General features: G+C 35.5%; 3 protein-coding genes across 3 annotated transcripts; 1 reads left to right on the top strand and 2 right to left on the bottom strand.

Moving 5' to 3' along the window:
* Window positions 1-1,836: 1,836 nt before the first annotated feature.
* On the bottom strand, window positions 1,837-3,969 carry LOC118047660 (uncharacterized). The gene is made up of 2 exons (XM_035057009.2): window positions 3,666-3,969; window positions 1,837-2,714 (listed from the first exon to the last, which is right to left on the bottom strand). Exons 1-2 carry the CDS (start codon window positions 3,733-3,735, stop codon window positions 2,005-2,007), a joined length of 780 nt encoding a protein of 259 aa, XP_034912900.1. The 5' UTR covers window positions 3,736-3,969; the 3' UTR covers window positions 1,837-2,004.
* Window positions 3,970-6,471: 2,502 nt separating this feature from the next.
* On the bottom strand, window positions 6,472-10,259 carry LOC118047661 (uncharacterized). Its single transcript, XM_035057010.2, has 2 exons — window positions 9,768-10,259; window positions 6,472-8,923 (listed from the first exon to the last, which is right to left on the bottom strand). Exons 1-2 carry the CDS (start codon window positions 10,251-10,253, stop codon window positions 7,064-7,066), a joined length of 2,346 nt encoding a protein of 781 aa, XP_034912901.2. The 5' UTR covers window positions 10,254-10,259; the 3' UTR covers window positions 6,472-7,063.
* A 210-nt stretch (window positions 10,260-10,469) lies between these two features.
* LOC118047662 (lon protease homolog 1, mitochondrial) lies at window positions 10,470-19,404 on the top strand. Its single transcript, XM_035057011.2, has 20 exons — window positions 10,470-10,968; window positions 11,782-11,847; window positions 12,099-12,290; window positions 12,416-12,481; window positions 12,612-12,653; window positions 12,768-12,890; window positions 13,394-13,492; window positions 14,169-14,234; window positions 14,324-14,410; window positions 14,582-14,621; window positions 14,999-15,170; window positions 15,317-15,441; window positions 15,529-15,659; window positions 15,760-15,864; window positions 16,047-16,160; window positions 16,671-16,838; window positions 17,087-17,188; window positions 17,366-17,620; window positions 17,828-18,346; window positions 18,821-19,404. The coding sequence occupies exons 1-20, from the start codon at window positions 10,633-10,635 to the stop codon at window positions 19,004-19,006; spliced, it is 2,994 nt and encodes a 997-aa protein (XP_034912902.1). The 5' UTR covers window positions 10,470-10,632; the 3' UTR covers window positions 19,007-19,404.
* Window positions 19,405-19,580: the final 176 nt, after the last annotated feature.

The following is a 19,580-nucleotide window of genomic DNA, read 5'->3' on the forward strand; positions in this document are numbered from 1 at the left end:
CGATAGAATGTAAAAAAGTTTGCATGTTGAGGATGTTGGGTTTGGATTCTTGTGTTGTTCTGAAACCCGAGCAGGACTTTGGTCTGATGAATCTATTAAGTAAAAGCTACAGCCAAGTTGCATGGTGAGGAGGGCAATTCCAAGGTTGAGGTTCTAATTCGACAACTTCAATGGAAGAGGAGACTTTTTGATGGAAGGGGGGAATTGACTGTTGGTTATGTTATAAACTCTCATGCAAACAGATTTTCTATGTGGATTATATATATAATAGCTTCCTTTAATCTAACAAGTTGGAGTTTCAATTACCATGGTTCTCAAGCTAAAAAAAAGTATAATTTCTTTACTCGGTATAGGATTTTACAAAAGACTCAAATTATTGGGTTATCATGTCAATTTCTAAGATTACTAAATCAATCTAAATTAATTTTTTTTTTTTATTAAAATGATATCGTTACATTTTAAAAAATTTGGTGTTGATTTTATTGGATTTAAACTAGATTTGATTGTATCATAAATTCACTCTCTGAATCACTTAAGTTGGATCGAATCACTTTAAGGCCAGTTAACGCAGCTAGAATCAGAACTTGGTTCTTGTAAATCCAGTAGGCTGCCAAGTTGCATGGGAGGAGAGCAATTGCAAGGGTTTGTTTGTTTGTTTTTTCTTCTTCTTTTCAAGGTTGAGGTTCAAACTCGAGAGAGGATACCTTTAATGGAAGAGGGGATTGACAGTTTTAGTCACCATGGTTCCCAAGTTACGAAAACTATGCTGGTTTGTTCATGGGAACTCAACCCTGCCCAGCTTTATAAAGGGAGGTTTACGGAAACCTGTGCAAAAGCAACCAGGAGGGTTCTATGATGCATTCTTGTGGCCCAGCAAGTCCTCGAGCATTCTGACGCCTTCCCTCTACATTCTACATAAGCTGATCCAATCACTGTTACCAAAAATTCCCGATCCTAGCATAACCTAATTATAGTGGGAAAAGCACTCTACAATAGGTGTGATTTGCTATGGATTTAATCAGTAAATTTACATTTTTTTATCTTAAAAAAGTCACAAAGAACTGGCCTTCCGAGGTAAAATGATAATTTCCACAGGTTTATTAGAATTGTTTAGCGGTATTTCGGTTTTTTTATAATTTTTTTCACAGTTAAATTACTTGATTGTCATTATAAGAAAAAAATACTTCACTTTGTATCATACAATATGTTATTATTTAAATATTTTAAATGTGTTTAGGCTTGTGTGCTTTCATCTTTATTTATTTTTTAAGATTGAAAAATAAATAAGCCGACCTTTGTAGCCAAAAAACTAGTATTAAACTTAATAATGTTTGCCATCTATGTCTTCTATCCCATGAGAGCTCTAGGACTGGAGCCTCTAATTCGTAAATTGTAACCCTGTCCTCAGGCTCACTGTTAACCACTTCATATCTTCTATCTATCCCCTTGATGCTCATTGTTACCTTTCTGTGTCTCTTGAGTAGGGTTCTTGCCTGTTGAACTCAAGTTCTCCGGCTCTCCCTTGCAAGGAGACTGCTCCAGCACAGGACCAACAATCAGCAACATCACCCATGGAGGAGTTCCCAGCACCTCACATGCCCACCAGTTCAGAAATCTGTCCAGAAAAACTGAAATGCTAATTCATCATGTAACAAGTCACTCGTTATAATCTGAACAAAGAACCTGCAACTTCCAATTCATCCAGGCAGAAGTAAATTTTGTTTCAGGAAAGCATCAACAGCCCCAAACAAACATAATAGGCTGAAAAGGACTCCACTTTGGAGTGCAATTTTAATGCCCCCTTAAATAAATCTAATGATGCATGAGGAAAATAAATGCAGACAATCTACTCGCAAGTTAACTGCTTAAAGAAAATGAATTTGATCATGGTACCATATATTTATACACAATCTCAACTGAGTCACTAAATGTTGCTTACATTTCATCTAGCTCGATGCATCTTTACCCACAAGGGGGAAATGATCAAATATTGTCCCTATGTTTTCACCTGAACTCAGAATGTTCAAATGATTCGGAACTTTCTTCAGGAGGAGATTCATGCACATTAGAATCTTCGGAAGCCTCGTAACTTGTGTATCCTTGGGAGTCCTCTGAAACTTCAAAATTCTCATAAGTTGGAGTTTCATGAATTTCACCATCTTCTCCTTGAACAAACTGAAGCAAGTAATGAACTCCATTAACCACGTCGTAACCCATTAGTCCTATCCTACCTCCAACCCAACTGCCAAGGTGACTGCCAACAAGATAACCAACACGTCCAAGCCTTTCCTCACCAAGAAAACCTCCAGCGTAGGCACCAACCAAGGTTCCACTGCCCCTGAGGAAACCTTCTGTCACTGTACCACCATAATAAAGAGCTTCAAAAAAGTCCCATCCAGAAGAAATAACAGGACCTATGATGCGTTTTGTTTGCTGCTTCGCCAGCTTCGCTGCCTTTGCCCCTTCTTTCTGTGCTGTTTTTGCCACATCTTGCGCAGGCATTCCCTGTCCTATTGTATCAAGCAATGAACGCTCAATTGCAAGATTTCTTGCTCTCTCAACGTGAGAAGATCTGATATTGTAGAAATAAAGTTTTACACCTTCTTTCACCGCACATGCTAGGGTTCCAGATCCCATGTCAAAGCAGTTAAAGATTGTAAACTTCCCACTCTGGGATGAATAATCATCCCCAACCAGTTGCCGACATTTTTCAGCTATAAAATGGAACCACACATAAGCATACCATGTTGTGCAAAAAATTTCAAGCCAATACATTTTACATTCAATTTTGCTAAATTCAGATGATAATTTAAGAAACCAACTTCTGTTCTACTTTCAAAGATCCAACAACTAAGCACAGAATGGATTTGGTTAGAATCTTGAATTGATGAGAATATTGTGTTTATGCTACTATGAACACCTAGAACGTGCAATGCAAAGATAAAGTTGTTTGCAGGCACACACAAACACATGCAGACTTTGTGAAAGAAACACATACATGCATTTTATACATTTGCAAGGTCAAACTGATTGTTCCTGATTTTGTCCTAAAACATGAGGGCCACTTCTACAAAACAGTACTTATTAGATGCTCATAAGAGATAATCATTAAAACTATACCAGGCTAGGTGATCTCAACATTTAATTAGACTATTTCACATCAGCTACATTGCCTCAAAAATTCAGAATTTGCAATCGATTTTCACCGTGAACACTCTCCAAACCCCACAAGTTTAGCCAATTAACTGAAAAAAATCCAAAACCTCTAAATTTTGACCATCAAGCCTGGAAATTTTACCTACTTATTTACACCATCCCAATCAAATTTCACCAATATCAAAATTTCAGTACATTTACACTGATACAATCAAATTACTAAATCAGGGTGCTATCAGCATCCAGTCCTTAATCAGAGATTGGATCTTTAGTAAGTAATCAACAAACCCAGATTAGAAATGAATCCCTACAACACAAAAGATCACAAATTTCACACACACAGAACAAAAAACAAAAACCTATCAAAGATCCACCAACCCATAATTCAAAAACTCAATCAAAACCAAAAAAAATCTCCTTGACCCTTAAAGATTCAGACTTTTAACTTAAATAGAATCAAATAAAAAAACCCACAAAGAATTACACTTCAAAATAACAAAAACAAGTACCTGTGATGCTAAGAGCAATGGTCCCAACTATAAATACAAGAAGCTGAACCCTCCTCTTTTGGAAATCCATAACAACAAAACAAGTATGGTTTCTTGTGTTTGTGTTTTTCAAAGAAATGTTTGTTTAAGTAGTTAATGATGTAAGAAAGGAATAATCTTTTTTTGCTTAAGCTTCAAGTTGTCTGCTTTTTTATGATAAAATGTAAGAAAGGTAAGAAGATTGTTCTTTCTTCTTGCCAATGGAGACTTTGTGCATGTACTAAAGAATTTATCACTAGATGCAGGGGAGACTGAAAATTCAAAAATTCAAGAGAACACGCACCGTTTTGAACTTTTGATGGTTTCCCTATGTTGACTTTTCTTATTGATTTATTTATTAATGACTTATATTTTGGTAATGTGTTTTGAGTTTTTGTAATTTAAAATGGCGTTCATATTACATTTTTTATTTATTTTTTATGATCTCAATATAAAAATATAATGTACTAAAGAATTTATCACTAGATGCAGGGGAGACTGAAAATTCAAAAATTCAAGAGAACACGCACCGTTTTGAACTTTTGATGGTTTCCCTATGTTGACTTTTCTTATTGATTTATTTATTAATGACTTATATTTGGTAATGTGTTTTGAGTTTTTGTAATTTAAAATGGCGTTCATATTACATTTTTTATTTATTTTTTATGATCTCAATATAAAAATATTAAAATTAGTAAAAAACATTTTAAAAATATTTATGTATGATTTTTATTGCTATGATATATATTAACATTGTCAGTTTTTTTTTTTTTTTCATTTTTTTCCCTTGAGAAAAATTGTTTTGACTTCCTCTTTACCATTTTGTATAAAGTATAAACTGGAAATTACTTTTTTTTTTTTCCTAAGGTAAATAAATAAAATCTCTTTTTTCTTATTTTGGATTAAGATTTTCTCTGATTTGGTTATGTTTATACTCTAGATCGATAATCGGTCGATCATTTTGATTTTTCTTCCTAATAGAATTAAGCTTTTACTTTACACATGACATATAAACTAACAAAATTAAGTATTTTTTATTGAATTTTATGTAAATCGTTCATATTTAGAGTAATGCATTTGCAAAAAAGAAGAAGAAGAAGAAGAAGAAGAAGAATTATTTGGTCCCTCTTTCTAGAAACTTAGGAAAACAGGTTTACTTATCATCAAAATCAAACTTGTAAACTTTTTGGAATCTGATTTACTAGGAATGCCTAATGAACTACCATCCACATTCACAATATATAATATGGTTGTTTATATTATTATTTATCTTGTATTTATTTTTAGAATATTTTTTTTTTACTGTGACATAATTTATAACGAAAAACAAAAGTACATTGTGTCTCATTGTTTTTTTTTTTTAAAAAAACAAGGATTAAGGATTTTAGGCAGTCAAAAATGCACCTTTTTAAAAACAAAAATGTTTTATAGATTTTATGTTCTTCCATTATTGGATTGATTTTCATGAATCTCAATTGTCAAGAATGTTTTCGTCCCATGTGTCATCATGCCATTGGTTTTCTCAAGCTAGTTAATTGTTTCAGTAAATCGATATCTCCATTGATTTTCTCAAACTATATTATTTAGTTTTCACACCGGAGTTCTTGGATCAAGGAGTCAACAAATCGACCCATTACGTTATCCACTGAGTATCATACAATACATAACATATGTTTTGTCGAAGGAACAAGCAAGATCTTTGGAGTCGATGAATGATTCCTCGGAGAGCATTGAGTTTGATTAAATTCGGAAACTACAAAGACCAACGGTGACTTCGAGGCAAAAGCACCGTGTGGACTGTTATCAGTGCTTCTCAGCTCATACTGAGACAACAACTTCGACCCCCAACACAGCTTCCACCCCCAGACCCATATTTGCTTCCGCAGTCCAGACTACCTAACAAAAACTGAATGATGCTCGGAAAATTATTGTATATTCAGAGATTTTTTATTATGAATTATAATAATAATTTTATTTTTAATTTTTTAGTTTTTTGCAAGTAGATAAATATTTTTTAAACATTCTTCCACGAGGATATTTAAATTTTTTCAATTTTCAAAAAAGTTAACAGTGAAGATTAACAAAAAAAATTAAATGAAGATTTAAAAATTAATTCACTTGGTTAGGTTTAATAATATTATTAAAATATTATCTATATTTTTAATATTTTAATAAAAATTAATATTAACTTGCCTGTGAATTGCAGACAATGAACTATTATAATCCATATGTTGAAGTGCGTTAACAGTGACAAGAATTGTCCACTGCTTCTACTACACCATTTGCACATCTTAAGATTTTAAAAACATTCAAAAAAATTTATAAGAATAGAAAATATAAACCCGAGAGGTTGATTTGATTGTTAAGAAGATATGTTTACTATTTTAAATTCTTGAGTTTGGACATTAATTAAAACGATTACGGCGAAAAATTCATTAATGTAAACGCATCTGATCTATATCAACAACGTTCCTTTAAAATCATCAGAAATTAAATTTTAGAACACCCTTTACCACCAAATAAAAAAAGAACACACAAAATAATAAATATAAATAGGGTTAGGGTTTGAGAAAGATAATATACAAGTGCTAGCCAGAACGATTATGAAAGCAAAAGTTAAAAGAGGGGGAGAAAGTGCTTCATTTCTTCTGCTTCTTAATGTTCCTTATGGTTTCAGGTAACACACACACACACACACACATATAGAAGTTGAAATCTCCGAAACCTCCCAAATTAGATATATATATATATATATATATATATATATATATATATATATATATTCTTGATTTTCTACCCTTTTTGTATGATTTTTTTTATGGATTTCTCTACAAAGATATAGAGTTTAAAATGGAAATTATTTCCTTGTGTTGTTGGTAACAAGTTCAGCTCTAGAACCCTCACCAAGCAACTCGCCTTTGAGATTCCTGGTCGGTTTGATCACTCCCCTTCTACATACATCAGCAATTAAGCAGCTAGGTGTCGAAACATCAGGCAAAACTCCTTTCTCTAATGTTAACAAAGTTAGGTAAATGCATGCTGCTTCCCATCCTAACAATAAGCAGCAATCAATGTAGTGCGTGTTGTGACATTAGGATCCACTCCTTGTTTTGCCATGCAAGAAAATAACTCAAATGTTAAATATATGCATTGAATTGGTCAGGGGTGACAAACTCCAGCAACTGGCCAAGTGTACACAGGAGCAGACAGACTTGTGAGAAGTACCGTATGAAGGTCAGGTTTCCGATAACCAAAATGCATCGATTCCATCTGCATGAGCTTAAGCTTTCATGTACAAGTTCCCAGATGAAGACTCAACCAACATCCTCCCACACCAGCATTTGCATATCAAATGATATGTAATGGCGACAGTGAACAATTTATCTTCTCTTTACGTTGGTGCCAGAAACATTATATACATGTCCTTCTATGTCTGGAACAAACCCTTTCTCCATCATTTCCTCTTTAATAATCTCATAAGTTGTCCGATTAGGCACCAAACCCCTCTCCAACATCTCATTGAGAAGCCCATTTGCATCTTCAAGCCTACCTTTCAAACAAAAACCCTTGATCAGCACATTGTATGTGACAACATTTGCTTGTTTCCCTTTTCTCTCCATCCGTGTCCTCACAATCAATGCTGCCCGAAGATTTCCTTCCCTACAATATCCATCCATCAAAGTATTGTATGTCACGTGACTCGGGTTTAATCCTTTTTCAAACATCTCATCCAAGATTTTCACTGCCTTTCTTGATTCCCCCTTTTGGCATAACGAATCTATCAGTATGTTATATGTGACAACATCAGCACTCAATTTCTTACTGACCATTTCATTCATAAGATTCCGGGCTGCTTTAACATCTCCCTTACTACATAAACCAGCAATCAAGCAGTTGAATGTTGAAACTTCGGGGAAAATCCCTCTATCTATCATCATATTATATAGTGCAAATGCATCTTCCATCCTTCCATCCTTACAGTAAGCATCAATCAGCGTGGTATATGTCATGGCATTAGGATCTACTCCTTGTTTTTCCATATCATTAAATAAGTTGATTGCTTCGTTCACTGTTTTATTCTTACAGAAGCCATTTATAAGCACATTATGAGTCACAACATTCGGCTCCAAATCAGAACTAACCATTTGATCCCGTAAAGCAACAGCCTCATCAACCTTTCCATCACTGCACAACCCATTAATCAGTGTATTATATGTCACAACATTTGGTCTCAAACTCTGCCTTTGCATTTCTCCAAACACCCTCATAGCACCTGACACATTCTCATCCTTGCAAAACCCATCAATCAAAATATTATAAGTAACCTCATTTGGACAAATCCCTTTCGCTACCATCTCCTTCAAAATAGCATCAGCTTTATACATCTTCCCAATTCTACCCATCTTACAATACCCATCAATGAGAGTATTATATGTAATCACATTCGGAGAAACTCCCCGCACTTTCATATCCTCAATAACATCACCAGCCCTATTCAATTTCCCAACTTTACACAACCCATTAACCACAATATTAAAACTAATTACATTAAGCTCAATCTTCCTCTTAATCATTTCCCTATACACAAACTCCATATCCCCATTTTCACTCTCCTTAACCAAACCACTCAACAATGGATTACAAGAAATCAAAGACAGCTTAAAACCATAATCACCAGCTCTCTTAAATGCCTCGAAACCCCTTAAAATCTTCAAATTTCGCACATATGCTAATACCAACATATCAGCTAATATTGAATTAACACAAAAGGAATCACCACTCATAGAAATAGCATGAAATATAGCAGAAACTGAATAATCCTTCTCATACTTAACAAACTTATCCAAAAAAGATCTAATCTTTGAATACTTTTTGGTAAGTGCAAGTGAGTTTAAGATTCTAAAAGTGAGTTCTAGTGAGTGTGAAAGCTTAAACTCTTTCTGTGACCAAGTAAAGTACCTTAAAATGAGTTCTGGGTCAGCTCCAGAATTGAGCAACTGTTGAAGGAGTGTGTTGGGGTCTGTGTTTTGGAGATGGACTTTGAGTTTTGACCAGTGTTGGTTTGATATAATGTTTGTAATGGTGGGGGTGAGGGATTCGTCTAACGATAATGCACTGAATTGCCTTTTTCCTTGTTTGTTTCCCGGGAAAATGGTTCCTTGTAGAAATCTTCCCTGGATCTTGCTGATTTCTATTTCTTTCTTCACCAACTCCAGAGTGAGTTTCAAACATTTATACACCTATAGCAGAATAGCAAAAAAATGGAGATCCACATCTTACACCATATAAATGTCAGCAGAAAATGTTCACTAGTAAATCACACATCAAAACTCAAAACTAGCCAAAACAGTTTCTATTACACCAATGCGATTCAGCAAGTATAGCTTACTCCTATCCACCCTAGCGTTTACTCTTCTTCAAAAACTCAAAACAATCACATATTCATATCACAAATTCCAAAAAGAAATTAACTTTGGCAAACCAATGCACAATTATAAACCTCAAATACTAAACAGGATAATTACCTCTCATTAACCACACAAATCAAAAACCCGTTTTTGTCACCTCCCAAACCAAAACATCACACTCCATTTATATTGCTAAACAGTTTCTAAATGGAAAAAAAAATAATAAAAAAAATCTCATGTTTAGACTCCAATTCATTACCAAACTAATAAAGCCCCCCTCTCTGAAAAGCCAAAACAGTTTCTATAACACCAATACGATTAAAAAAGAATAGCTTACTCCTATCCACCCTATTATATCCTCTCTTCAAAACTCAAAACAATCACATAATATCACCACAAATGCCAAAAAGAAAGTAACTTTGGTAAACCAATGCACAATTTTAAACCTGAAAATGCTACACAACATTATCATAATCAAACTCTAGTCATCATTAACAAAACGAAAAGCCCATTTTAGTCCCCTCGTAGAAAAACTAAATTGAACTCTAAAACCCTAAATAACACATAAAACCCACCATTTTCCTTCTCTTTCTCTAACTTCTCCACACTTTCTCAGCATCCAAACAAAACCCAAAACCCCAAAATGATAAAAAGTTCAAAACTTTATTACACTTACCGTTAAATAATCCTCTGGTCTAGGATTAGTAGGCACAATAGCCGAGGAATCACTAGCATCCGCAGAACCAACTTCAGCCTCTGTCTCGCTGGCACCACTCCTGACCATCACCTCAGCAAACCCACCGCCATCGCCGGAAGAAGAACCAGAGAAAAAGAAGGCTCTTTGATAAAAACTAAGACTTTTATGGTTCCTCTGAGCCAAACCCGTGAGTGAACTCAGAGAATTTACAAAGGAACTCGGTTGGGACTCGGTGGCTACTCGGAGACATGGGGATGTTAGGTGGGTTTGGATTTGGCGAGAAGTGGAAGACAGGAGCTTTAGCATTGTCTTGTGTTGTTGGGAGTTTGAGGGAAGTAAAGGGCAGAATAGGAAAATTGTGTGCTTTTTTGTTGTTAATTTTGAGTCTCCATTGGAGGTGGAGGAGGAGGAGGAGGAGAAAGTGGTGGATGTTTTTGGAGTTTCGTAGGAAGCAAAGCCCTGCATAAACCCTTTTTTAAGTTTTGTGTTCCTTGAAGTTTTTATTTATAGATGGACAGTTTGGTCCTATAATTTAGGTTCAAGTACTAATATGTCCTCCTTCTTTGAGAGGATTTTGGTAATACCTACCTCTAAAACAAATTAAACTAAAGTAGAAGGCAAAAAAACTGCATTTAGATACTAACCTAAATCATAGGACCAAACTGTCCATATATAAATAATAACCTCAAGAACACAAAACTCAAAATTCCTACGAAACTCCAAAAACATCTATCACTTTCTCCTCCTCCTCCTCCAATGGAGACTCAAAATTAACAACAAAAAGAAGCCCACTATTTTCCGATTCTGCTCTTTACTTTCCTCAAACTCCCAACAACACAAGACAATGCTAAAGCTCCTGTCTTCCACTTCTCGCCAAATCCAAACCCACCTAGCAACCCCATGTCTCCGAGTCACCACCGAGTCACAACCGAGTTCCTTTCTAAAGTCTCTGAGTTCACTCACGGGTTTGGCTCAGAGGAACCATAAAAGTCTTAGTTTTTATCAAAGAGCCTTCTTTTGCTCTGGTTCTTCTTCCGGCGATGGCGGCGACGGAGGTGGGTTTGTTGAGGTGGAGGTCAGGAGTGGTGCCAGCGATACAGAGGCTGAAGTTGGTGCTGCGGATTATAGTAATTCGTCGGCTATTGTACCTACTAATCCTAGACCAGAGGATTATTTAACGGTAAGTGTAATAAAGTTTTGAACTTTTTATGATTTTGGGGTTTTGGGTTTTGTTTGGATGCTGAGAAAGTGTGGAGAAGGTAGAGAAAGTGAAGGAAAATGGTGGGTTTTATGTGTTGTTTAGGGGTTTGGAGTTCAATTTAGTTTTTTTAGGAAGGGACTGAAATGGGCTTTTCATTTTGTTAATGATGAGTAGAGTTTGATTATGATAATATTGTATAGCATTTTCAGGTTTAAAATTGCGCGTTGGTTTACCAAAGTTAATTTCTTTTTGGCATTTGTGGTGATATTATGTGCTTGTTTTGAGTTTTTGAAGAAGAGGATGCAATAGGGTAGATAGGAGTAAGCTATACTTGTTGAATTGTATTGGTGTTATAGAAACTGTTTTGGCATGTCAGAGAGGGAGGCTTTATTAGTTTGGTAATGAATTGGAGTCTAAACATGAGATTTTTTTTCAAAAATTTCCATTTAGAAACTGTTTAGCAATATAAATGGAGTGTGAAGTTTTGGTTTTGGAAGTGTCAAAAACGGGTTTTTGATTTATGTGGTTAATGAGGTAATTATTCTGTTTAGTATCTGAGGTTTATAATTGTGCATTGGTTTGCCAAAGTTACTTTCTTTTTGGAATTTGTGATATATCTATGTTATTGTTTTGAGTTTTGAAGAGTAAACAATAGGGTGGATACGAGTAAGCTATACTTGCTGAATTGCATTGGTGTAATAGAAACTGTTTTGGCTAATTTTGTGAATGTTCTGAGATTGATTGATTCTTTTTTTCATGTGAGTTAATCTCTTGTGATTTTTCTTTTGGCAGGTCTTGGCATTGCCATTACCACACAGACCTCTTTTTCCTGGTTTCTACATGCCAATATATGTAAAGGTATAGCATGTTTTCTTGGTAAATTGCTGTGTATTTTTCTGACATTATTACTGGGAGTCTGTTAGCCATGCGAGTGACAGGAAAGAGTAAAAAAAGGGTTAGTCCGTACATGCCTTTTCACATCATATTCACTAATATCTATGTTGATAGGATACCACTGTGCATGTCAATCTGTTGGATATGTTGTGATCAAACTCTGAACTTGCATCGTTTACAATTATTTCTTACCAATGCATGACATTTTTGTGCAGGATCCTAAATTATTGGCAGCTTTACAAGAAAGCAGAAAAAGGCAAGCCCCATATTGCGGTGCTTTTCTTCTTAAAGATGAGCCAGACACTGATCCCAGCGTTGTAACTGGTTCTGAATCTGAGAAAAATATAGGTGATCTTAAGGGAAAGGATTTGTATAATCGTCTGCATGAAGTTGGCACACTTGCTCAGGTGTTAAGTTTTGTTCCTAATTTTTTTTTCCCTTTTGCCACAAAGAGTTGCTGCTTCAGAATAAAACAACGATAAGAAAATTTTACATGTGCCTTTGTCATTTAATCTTTAACATGCTATTCCAGATAACAACCATTCAAGGAGACCAGGTTATCCTTATTGGTCATCGGCGACTTCGGATAACTGAAATGGTGAGTGTGGATGAACTTGTCATTTTATTTTTGCTTGGACTTTCAAAAAGCATCATGTTATTCTATTCTATTAATATGTCCAGTTAGCTGCAAAATTCTCTATACTGAAATAGTATTGGCTTTTGTACAGGCCAGTGAGGATCCATTAACTGTTAAAGTTGATCATCTCAAGGTATTGAATTTTCCAAATTTTATGATTGAATGTTTAAGTAAAGTTAAGGGTTCACACATGCAAATGATAATCATGCAACTTCTCATCCATGCTCTTGCTTTTCTTTTTGTTCAGGACAAACCATATAACAAGGATGATGATGTCATAAAGGCAACATCTTTTGAGGTTATATCAACCCTGAGAGATGTTCTGAAGACAAGTTCACTTTGGAGAGATCATGTTCAAACATATACACAGGTTTGTTCCTCTCTCAAGATTTTCTGTGATCTGTCTTTCCTGTGCAAATTGTGTTATGGTTTTTACTAGAGCCCTTGGAAAGCTTGTCTCTGTCTGAAACTTTTTCACTTAAATTTTTCAATTTTTGTACAAGGGAGCCTTCCTTCTATTATCATGGTTATCATTTATAATATTTATTACCATGTGATGATCCTACATCTGGTTCTCAAGTCTAAGTTTCCTTTCAATTTTTAGTTTTTGCTGCTTCCAGAAACGTGAATCTATAAAGTAGTAACTTGGTTTCCACTCAGTGTAAGCTTTCCTTTTATGTTTTACGATAACAGGTTGAAACCAAAAGTGGGTTCTATACATTTATGTGTGCTGGTTTGTTGTTATTGTCTGCACATGGTCTCTTTGCAATGTAGTAATGATTGTAATGCAGCACAATGGTAATTTCCAGAAGTATAGTTTCATATACAAATGTCACAACGGTAATTTTCTCTTTTCCCTCTCAACATTTGCAGCATGTAGGTGACTTTAACTTTCCAAGGTTAGCAGATTTTGGGGCTGCAATATCAGGCGCAAGCAAGTTGCAGTGCCAAGAAGTTCTTGAAGAGCTGGATGTAAGTAGCAGTAGAATTATAGTCTGGTGAACATCCTTGTGTCACTTGCAATGCACTTGATGTTTAATTCTTTTAGTACATGAAATCTTTAAGACAATGGAATGGTGAAAAAGGAATTCAGTCTGACGAGAACTTCTTTGGTATTTGATTACCCTTCGTTGGAATTCAGGACATGTTTAATTCTTCTTCTTCTTCTTTTTAGTTGATTGGTTGGTGATTACATTATTTTTTTTAACTCTAGGAAGTGTTGAAAAAAATTCAAGCTAGATAAATGGTGGAATAGTGTTGCCATAGAATTATTACTGCGATTATTAATGAAAGATCTATGTCCTATTTATTAATCAATCAAATTTATTGGATTCATTGGTGATTCTTCCTGTGTTGTGTTTCTAAGAGAGGATTCACAGGTGATTTACTATAAGGAATACATGTCAGATTGTGTCTGGTATATTTTGTAATCACTGAGCAGATAATAAAAAAGAGTTGAGTTTTTTTTTTTTTTTTGAAGCTGTTTGGATAGTAGTTATAGGAATACTGTTGAAGCTATGGAAATTTAACCCAAACTTGCTGCAATTCAAGAGCACAGTTTTGATGTGATTTACTTATGAACATTTTCTGCTGACATTTATATGGTGTAAGATGTGGATCTTCATATCCTTCTGCAATTCTGTTATAGGTGCATAAACGTTTGAAACTAACTCTGGAGTTGGTGAAGAAAGAAATTGAAATCAGCAAGATCCAGGTACTCCAGTAAATATTTTCTGACTCCATGTATGTATCGAAGTCCATTTTTCTGACTCTCATTCATTAACTTTCTGGAGTTGCATTTAGGAATCTATTGCAAAAGCAATTGAAGAGAAGATTAGTGGTGAGCAGCGCCGCTATTTGTTGAATGAACAACTCAAGGCCATAAAGAAGGTATATGGTCTGCTGACATGTTTATTATCTTTGATACCTTATTCTTATATTAACTAATATAATTGGGAAATGGATTTAAAGGAATATTAACTAATATAATTGGGAAATGGATTTAAAGGAGTCGTATTTATTACATTAGACTTCACTGATATATAACTTGCCTAAATGCAGGAACTGGGATTGGAGGCAGATGACAAAACAGCACTTTCTGGTTAGTTCTGCTTTGATTAGCCTTTGTTGGAATTGCATGACTATTGATGGTGTTACACTTAAAAACCTCAAGGTTATTAAATTCTTAGAAGCTTAAGTTAAGCAAGAAATGTGTATTGCATAGTGTGGTTCTACTTACTCTCAAATGACATCATATTTACTCTCAAAGGCCTGATGCCACTGTTACTTGTATAATTCATGTTTTTGAATGCTTTGATTGTTTGCTGCCTGTCCTAAATGGTTATAATCAAGCTACTTTTTTTCGTTGTTTGATTTGATTATCACTCCTGGCTCCTGCATTGATATGGATTTAATCAGTTATTGTAGATTTTATTTATTTTGGTATCCATTTAAATAATTTCTTCTCAATTGCTGCAGCAAAGTTTAGGGAAAGGCTTGAACCAAACAAGGATAAAATCCCAGTGCATGTTTTGCAAGTTATAGAAGAAGAGCTCACGAAACTGCAGCTTTTAGAGGCTAGTTCAAGTGAATTTAATGTCACTCGAAATTATTTAGATTGGTTGACTGCGTTGCCTTGGGGAAGTTACAGGTTTGTTTCTCATTTAGCTAGGTCCTCGTAAATTTCTCGAGGAAAAAAAATTATCTTGCAAGGGTCTACTTAATTGAGCTGTTAAGGTATTTATAGGTTTTAAATATTTGTTGGATTTCTTATAATTTTTTATTAAATGAGTGCAGTGATGAGAATTTTGATGTTCTTCGGGCACAGAAGATTCTTGATGAAGATCATTATGGATTAACTGATGTTAAGGAAAGGATATTGGAATTTATAGCTGTTGGCAAACTCAGAGGAATTTCTCAAGGTTGGTTTATATCAATCATCCTCAATCTGAATGACTATACTAGTAAGCAGCATCAAAATGTAATAATTTTTTCCAAACACATTGCAGGAAAAATCATCTGTCTCTCTGGTCCACCTGGAGTGGGTAAAACTAGCATCGGGCGTTCAATTGCACGTTCATTGAACAGAAAGTTCTTTCGGTTTTCAGTAGGAGGGTTGTCTGATGTTGCTGAAATTAAGGTGGTTAAATATAAATTATTTTTCCAATGAGATAACATGCAATGCGCATCATTTTTCCATTTTTGCTAAGAACACTTTTATCTAACACTATTATATCCAGGGGCATCGTCGAACCTATATTGGTGCAATGCCAGGAAAGATGGTGCAGTGCCTGAAAAATGTGGGAACTGCTAACCCTCTTGTTCTGATTGATGAGATTGACAAGGTAGTTTCAGTTCACAGGGTCAATTTACTTTTGGATTTGGTGTCACTGTTTCTTTTTCTCTTCCCAAACATTTCTTTTGTTGTATATCAGTTATGGTGAGATCTCTGCTTTGGAAATATGAATTATTCATGATGATGAATGCTTTTCCTATTGTTCAGAATAAGTTTGCTTATTTGTGGCAGTTGGGAAGAGGGCACGCTGGGGATCCAGCAAGTGCTTTATTGGAGTTGCTTGACCCAGAGCAAAATGCCAATTTTCTGGACCACTACCTTGATGTTCCAATTGATCTATCAAAGGTTGGTTAATGTAATGATTTGCAGACACCTTTGTTTTCATTGTGGCCATATTTTTCTTATATTTGATGTGCTATGTTGTTGTTTAAAGTGCAGTAGTTAACAAAATTTTCCTGTTTTATTACTTTATTTAATGGGAAAAGTTCCATGCTCCACCTTGAAACATGCTTGACATTTGTGATTTCTACCCATCTTGTATATTCATGCACCAAAGACATAGATCATAAAAAATGATGGGAGAGTTGTCATGCCTGTTATAGGGAGGGGGGTTAGTAATCAGCTATGCTACAAAATTACACTCTACCTATATGCATTATGCCATGCCCAACGCTCGCACTCCTTGTGTTCTAAAAAATTTCTTTGTATTTTGCTAGTTTAATTTGTGTCCTTTATTCTGTTTTGCAAGTTCAATTTGTGTCTATATTATTAGGAGTTGGAACATGTCAGATTTTGTGGTGTCTTTCTTCGGAATTCTCGTAAGTTTTTGCTTGATCCCTTGGAAATTTTATGCAGGTTCTCTTTGTGTGCACAGCAAATGTTGTGGACATGATACCCAACCCCCTTTTGGATAGGATGGAGGTAATTGCTATTGCTGGGTATATTACAGATGAGAAAGTGCACATTGCCAGAGATTATTTGGAGAAGGCTACACGCGAAGCATGTGGCATCAAACCTGAGCAGGTCTCTCTCTCTCTGGTTGAATGATCTCTCTCTTGTTTTGTATTCCATCACCATATCATTTGCATGGTAAAATGATCAATGCGGGAATAGTCATTAGATGGCAGGTCACCTTCAGATGGAATTTTAGCACATAGATGTAAGGATATTTTTTTGACACCATGTTAGCAATTATTACTTCCTACTGCTTTTAGACTGTTTTGCTTAATATATCGTCTACCTATGGAACTCACATTACTTAATGTTTCCAGGTTGAAGTAACTGATGCTGCTCTTCTTGCCCTGATAGAGAATTATTGCCGAGAAGCAGGGGTTCGTAATCTTCAAAAGCACATTGAAAAAATTTATCGCAAGGTTTGTTAAGTCACAGCTAAACACTTCGAGAAAAAATCATTATTCATGATAGTTCCAGAGGTTGCCTTTCTCATGTATTCCTTGCCCAGGGAATGTCTGCATGCAATATGACATGCCACATTTGAAACATATTTCAACAATGAAATGTCTTGCCTTGTTTTTGTCATTGCCTGCCAGATTGCACTGCAACTCGTGCGGCAAGGAGCGATAATTGAATCTGCAGTTCCTGTGGCAGAACTAAATGAAGCAAAAGTTGAATGTGTTGAAACCTCCACAGAATCAGTATTTAGCAGTAACAAACAAATTAATGAAACCCCTGAAGAAGCGGAAATTGTTCACACAGGTCAAACCCTTGAAGAAGCTGAGATTGTGCAGATGAATCCCCAACCTGATGACTTACAGAGTTCCACTGATCAACCTACTGATTCAAAGGTATCTTGAAGATGATATGCTGCTAGAGAATTTGGTGTCAGCTTTCAGGCACTGTACTTGCATTTTGAGCATGGCTAAGATGGGTTTTTAAAAGAGTTATTTTTGGAAAGTTGTTTCTTATCTGCCTTGTGCTCTCCCCTCGTCAATTATTTTCAAATCCGGATTCTCAGTTTCAATCTGGTGTTCTTTTTTTTTTTTTTTTGACAGGATACAGCTGAAACTGAGAAAATTGAGGAAAGTGAAGTGACTAAGGCCATTGAGAAGGTGCTAATTGACACATCAAACCTAGTTGATTTTGTTGGCAAACCTGTTTTCCATGCTGAGCGCATCTACGATCAAACTCCAATTGGGGTTGTGATGGGCCTTGCATGGACTGCAATGGGTGGGTCCACCTTGTATATAGAGACCACTCAGGTTGAGCAAGGAGATGGGAAAGGAGCCCTTAATCTCACTGGTCAACTTGGGGAAGTAATGAAAGAAAGTGCCCAAATTGCTCACACAGTTGCAAGAGCGATATTGCTTGAGAAAGAACCGGATAACCTCTTTTTTGCTAATACCAAGCTTCACCTTCATGTCCCTGCTGGGGCCACCCCAAAAGATGGACCTAGTGCTGGTTGCACCATGATCACATCCTTGCTATCTCTTGCCATGAAGAAGCCTGTCAGAAAAGATCTAGCAATGACTGGGGAAGTTACATTGACAGGAAAAATTCTTCCTATTGGTGGGGTATGTTATACGAAACTCCTTTTCTCTTGCTGTATCTGATATCCTTCTCTCTAGTGATTCCAAACATAACTCTTGTTACACCAAGTTTTAGGTATGTACAGTAGCTGATACTTGTATTGTTGGTCATCACTTACTATTTGCATCTTACCGAATGTTTTATATATATATATATATATATATGCCATGACTTGTCATATAGTTGTATGTTTCTTTATAACACATTTTTGTGCTCCAGTAAATGTGGCATTCCATATGTTTTTATGAGTTCTTTAGAATTCGCGTGACTACAAAATTTTGTCAAATCACCCCAACTCATATGGACTGCGTGGCTGAACTTTGAAACCCCCCCCCCCAAAAAAAAAAAAAACAAAAAAAAAAACAAAAAAAAAAACAAAAGTTTGTTACCGATTGAAAGCTGTATCATCTTTAGCAAACATATAAACTCATATACTTCTCATCTTGTGTAACATTCAGGTCAAGGAGAAAACATTAGCAGCGAGAAGAAGCGATGTGAAGACCATCATATTCCCATCAGCAAACAGGCGAGATTTTGACGAGCTTTTGCCTAATGTAAAAGAAGGCCTTGATGTCAACTTTGTAGATGACTACAGCCAGATATTTGAGTTAGCCTTTGGATACGAGGAGAATGAAAACAAGTAAACCCTTCCTGTGATTGTTATTCTTTTAAATAACAATTTTTCTGGGACCCCTATTGAAATGTATGTCTACTTTGAGACCCTTATACAGAACCAAACCCATTTTTGTCCAACGCTATTGGATTTCACATCAGGATAATCTCAGAACAAAGTAGAGCTGAGATTTCAGCATAGGGTGGGAGAGATGTCATTTTTTATTTACTCTTCTGATTAGTGTAAATTGATACCTCCCATTTATCAAAAGTATAATTCTTTTGAGGAAATGTACATTGCGATGCCCACAAATGAGCAAATAATTGACAGAATATTTGCGTTTCTTCTCCTCTTTCCTCGGTCTGGGGTATCAAGTCGGATGAAACCGACAGGTTGACAACAGCTCCTTTCATCTTCTCTTCTTAATAATGTCATTGTCTGCAGATCATATAATGTTAGAAAAACTATGAACAGCCACTCATGCTTGTGGATGGATGGTCGTCGAACTTCTTCAGATACCACCATTGATGAATTGGTATGCTGGTTTGTTTACTTGGTAAAAGTAACCTAGAACTAAATTCTTCTTGCATAAATGATGTGATGAT

This window comes from Populus alba, chromosome 5 (assembly GCF_005239225.2).
Source record: "Populus alba chromosome 5, ASM523922v2, whole genome shotgun sequence".
In the NCBI taxonomy this organism is placed as follows: Eukaryota; Viridiplantae; Streptophyta; class Magnoliopsida; order Malpighiales; family Salicaceae; genus Populus; species Populus alba.

Bases quoted from the DNA above. Each gene is read 5' to 3' on its own strand.
- LOC118047660 (XM_035057009.2), bottom strand. From the start codon at position 3,735: ATGGATTTCCAAAAGAGGAGGGTTCAGCTTCTTGTATTTATAGTTGGG. The intron at 2,715-3,665 runs GTACTTGTTTTT...TCCATTTTATAG, and splicing joins CATTGCTCTTAGCATCACAG to CTGAAAAATGTCGGCAACTG.
- LOC118047661 (XM_035057010.2), bottom strand. From the start codon at position 10,253: ATGCAGGGCTTTGCTTCCTACGAAACTCCAAAAACATCCACCACTTTC. The intron at 8,924-9,767 runs GTAAGTGTAATA...ATTCTGCTATAG, and splicing joins GACCAGAGGATTATTTAACG to GTGTATAAATGTTTGAAACT.
- LOC118047662 (XM_035057011.2), top strand. From the start codon at position 10,633: ATGCTAAAGCTCCTGTCTTCCACTTCTCGCCAAATCCAAACCCACCTA. The intron at 12,482-12,611 runs GTGAGTGTGGAT...GCTTTTGTACAG, and splicing joins GACTTCGGATAACTGAAATG to GCCAGTGAGGATCCATTAAC. The intron at 14,235-14,323 runs GTACTCCAGTAA...AGTTGCATTTAG, and splicing joins TTGAAATCAGCAAGATCCAG to GAATCTATTGCAAAAGCAAT.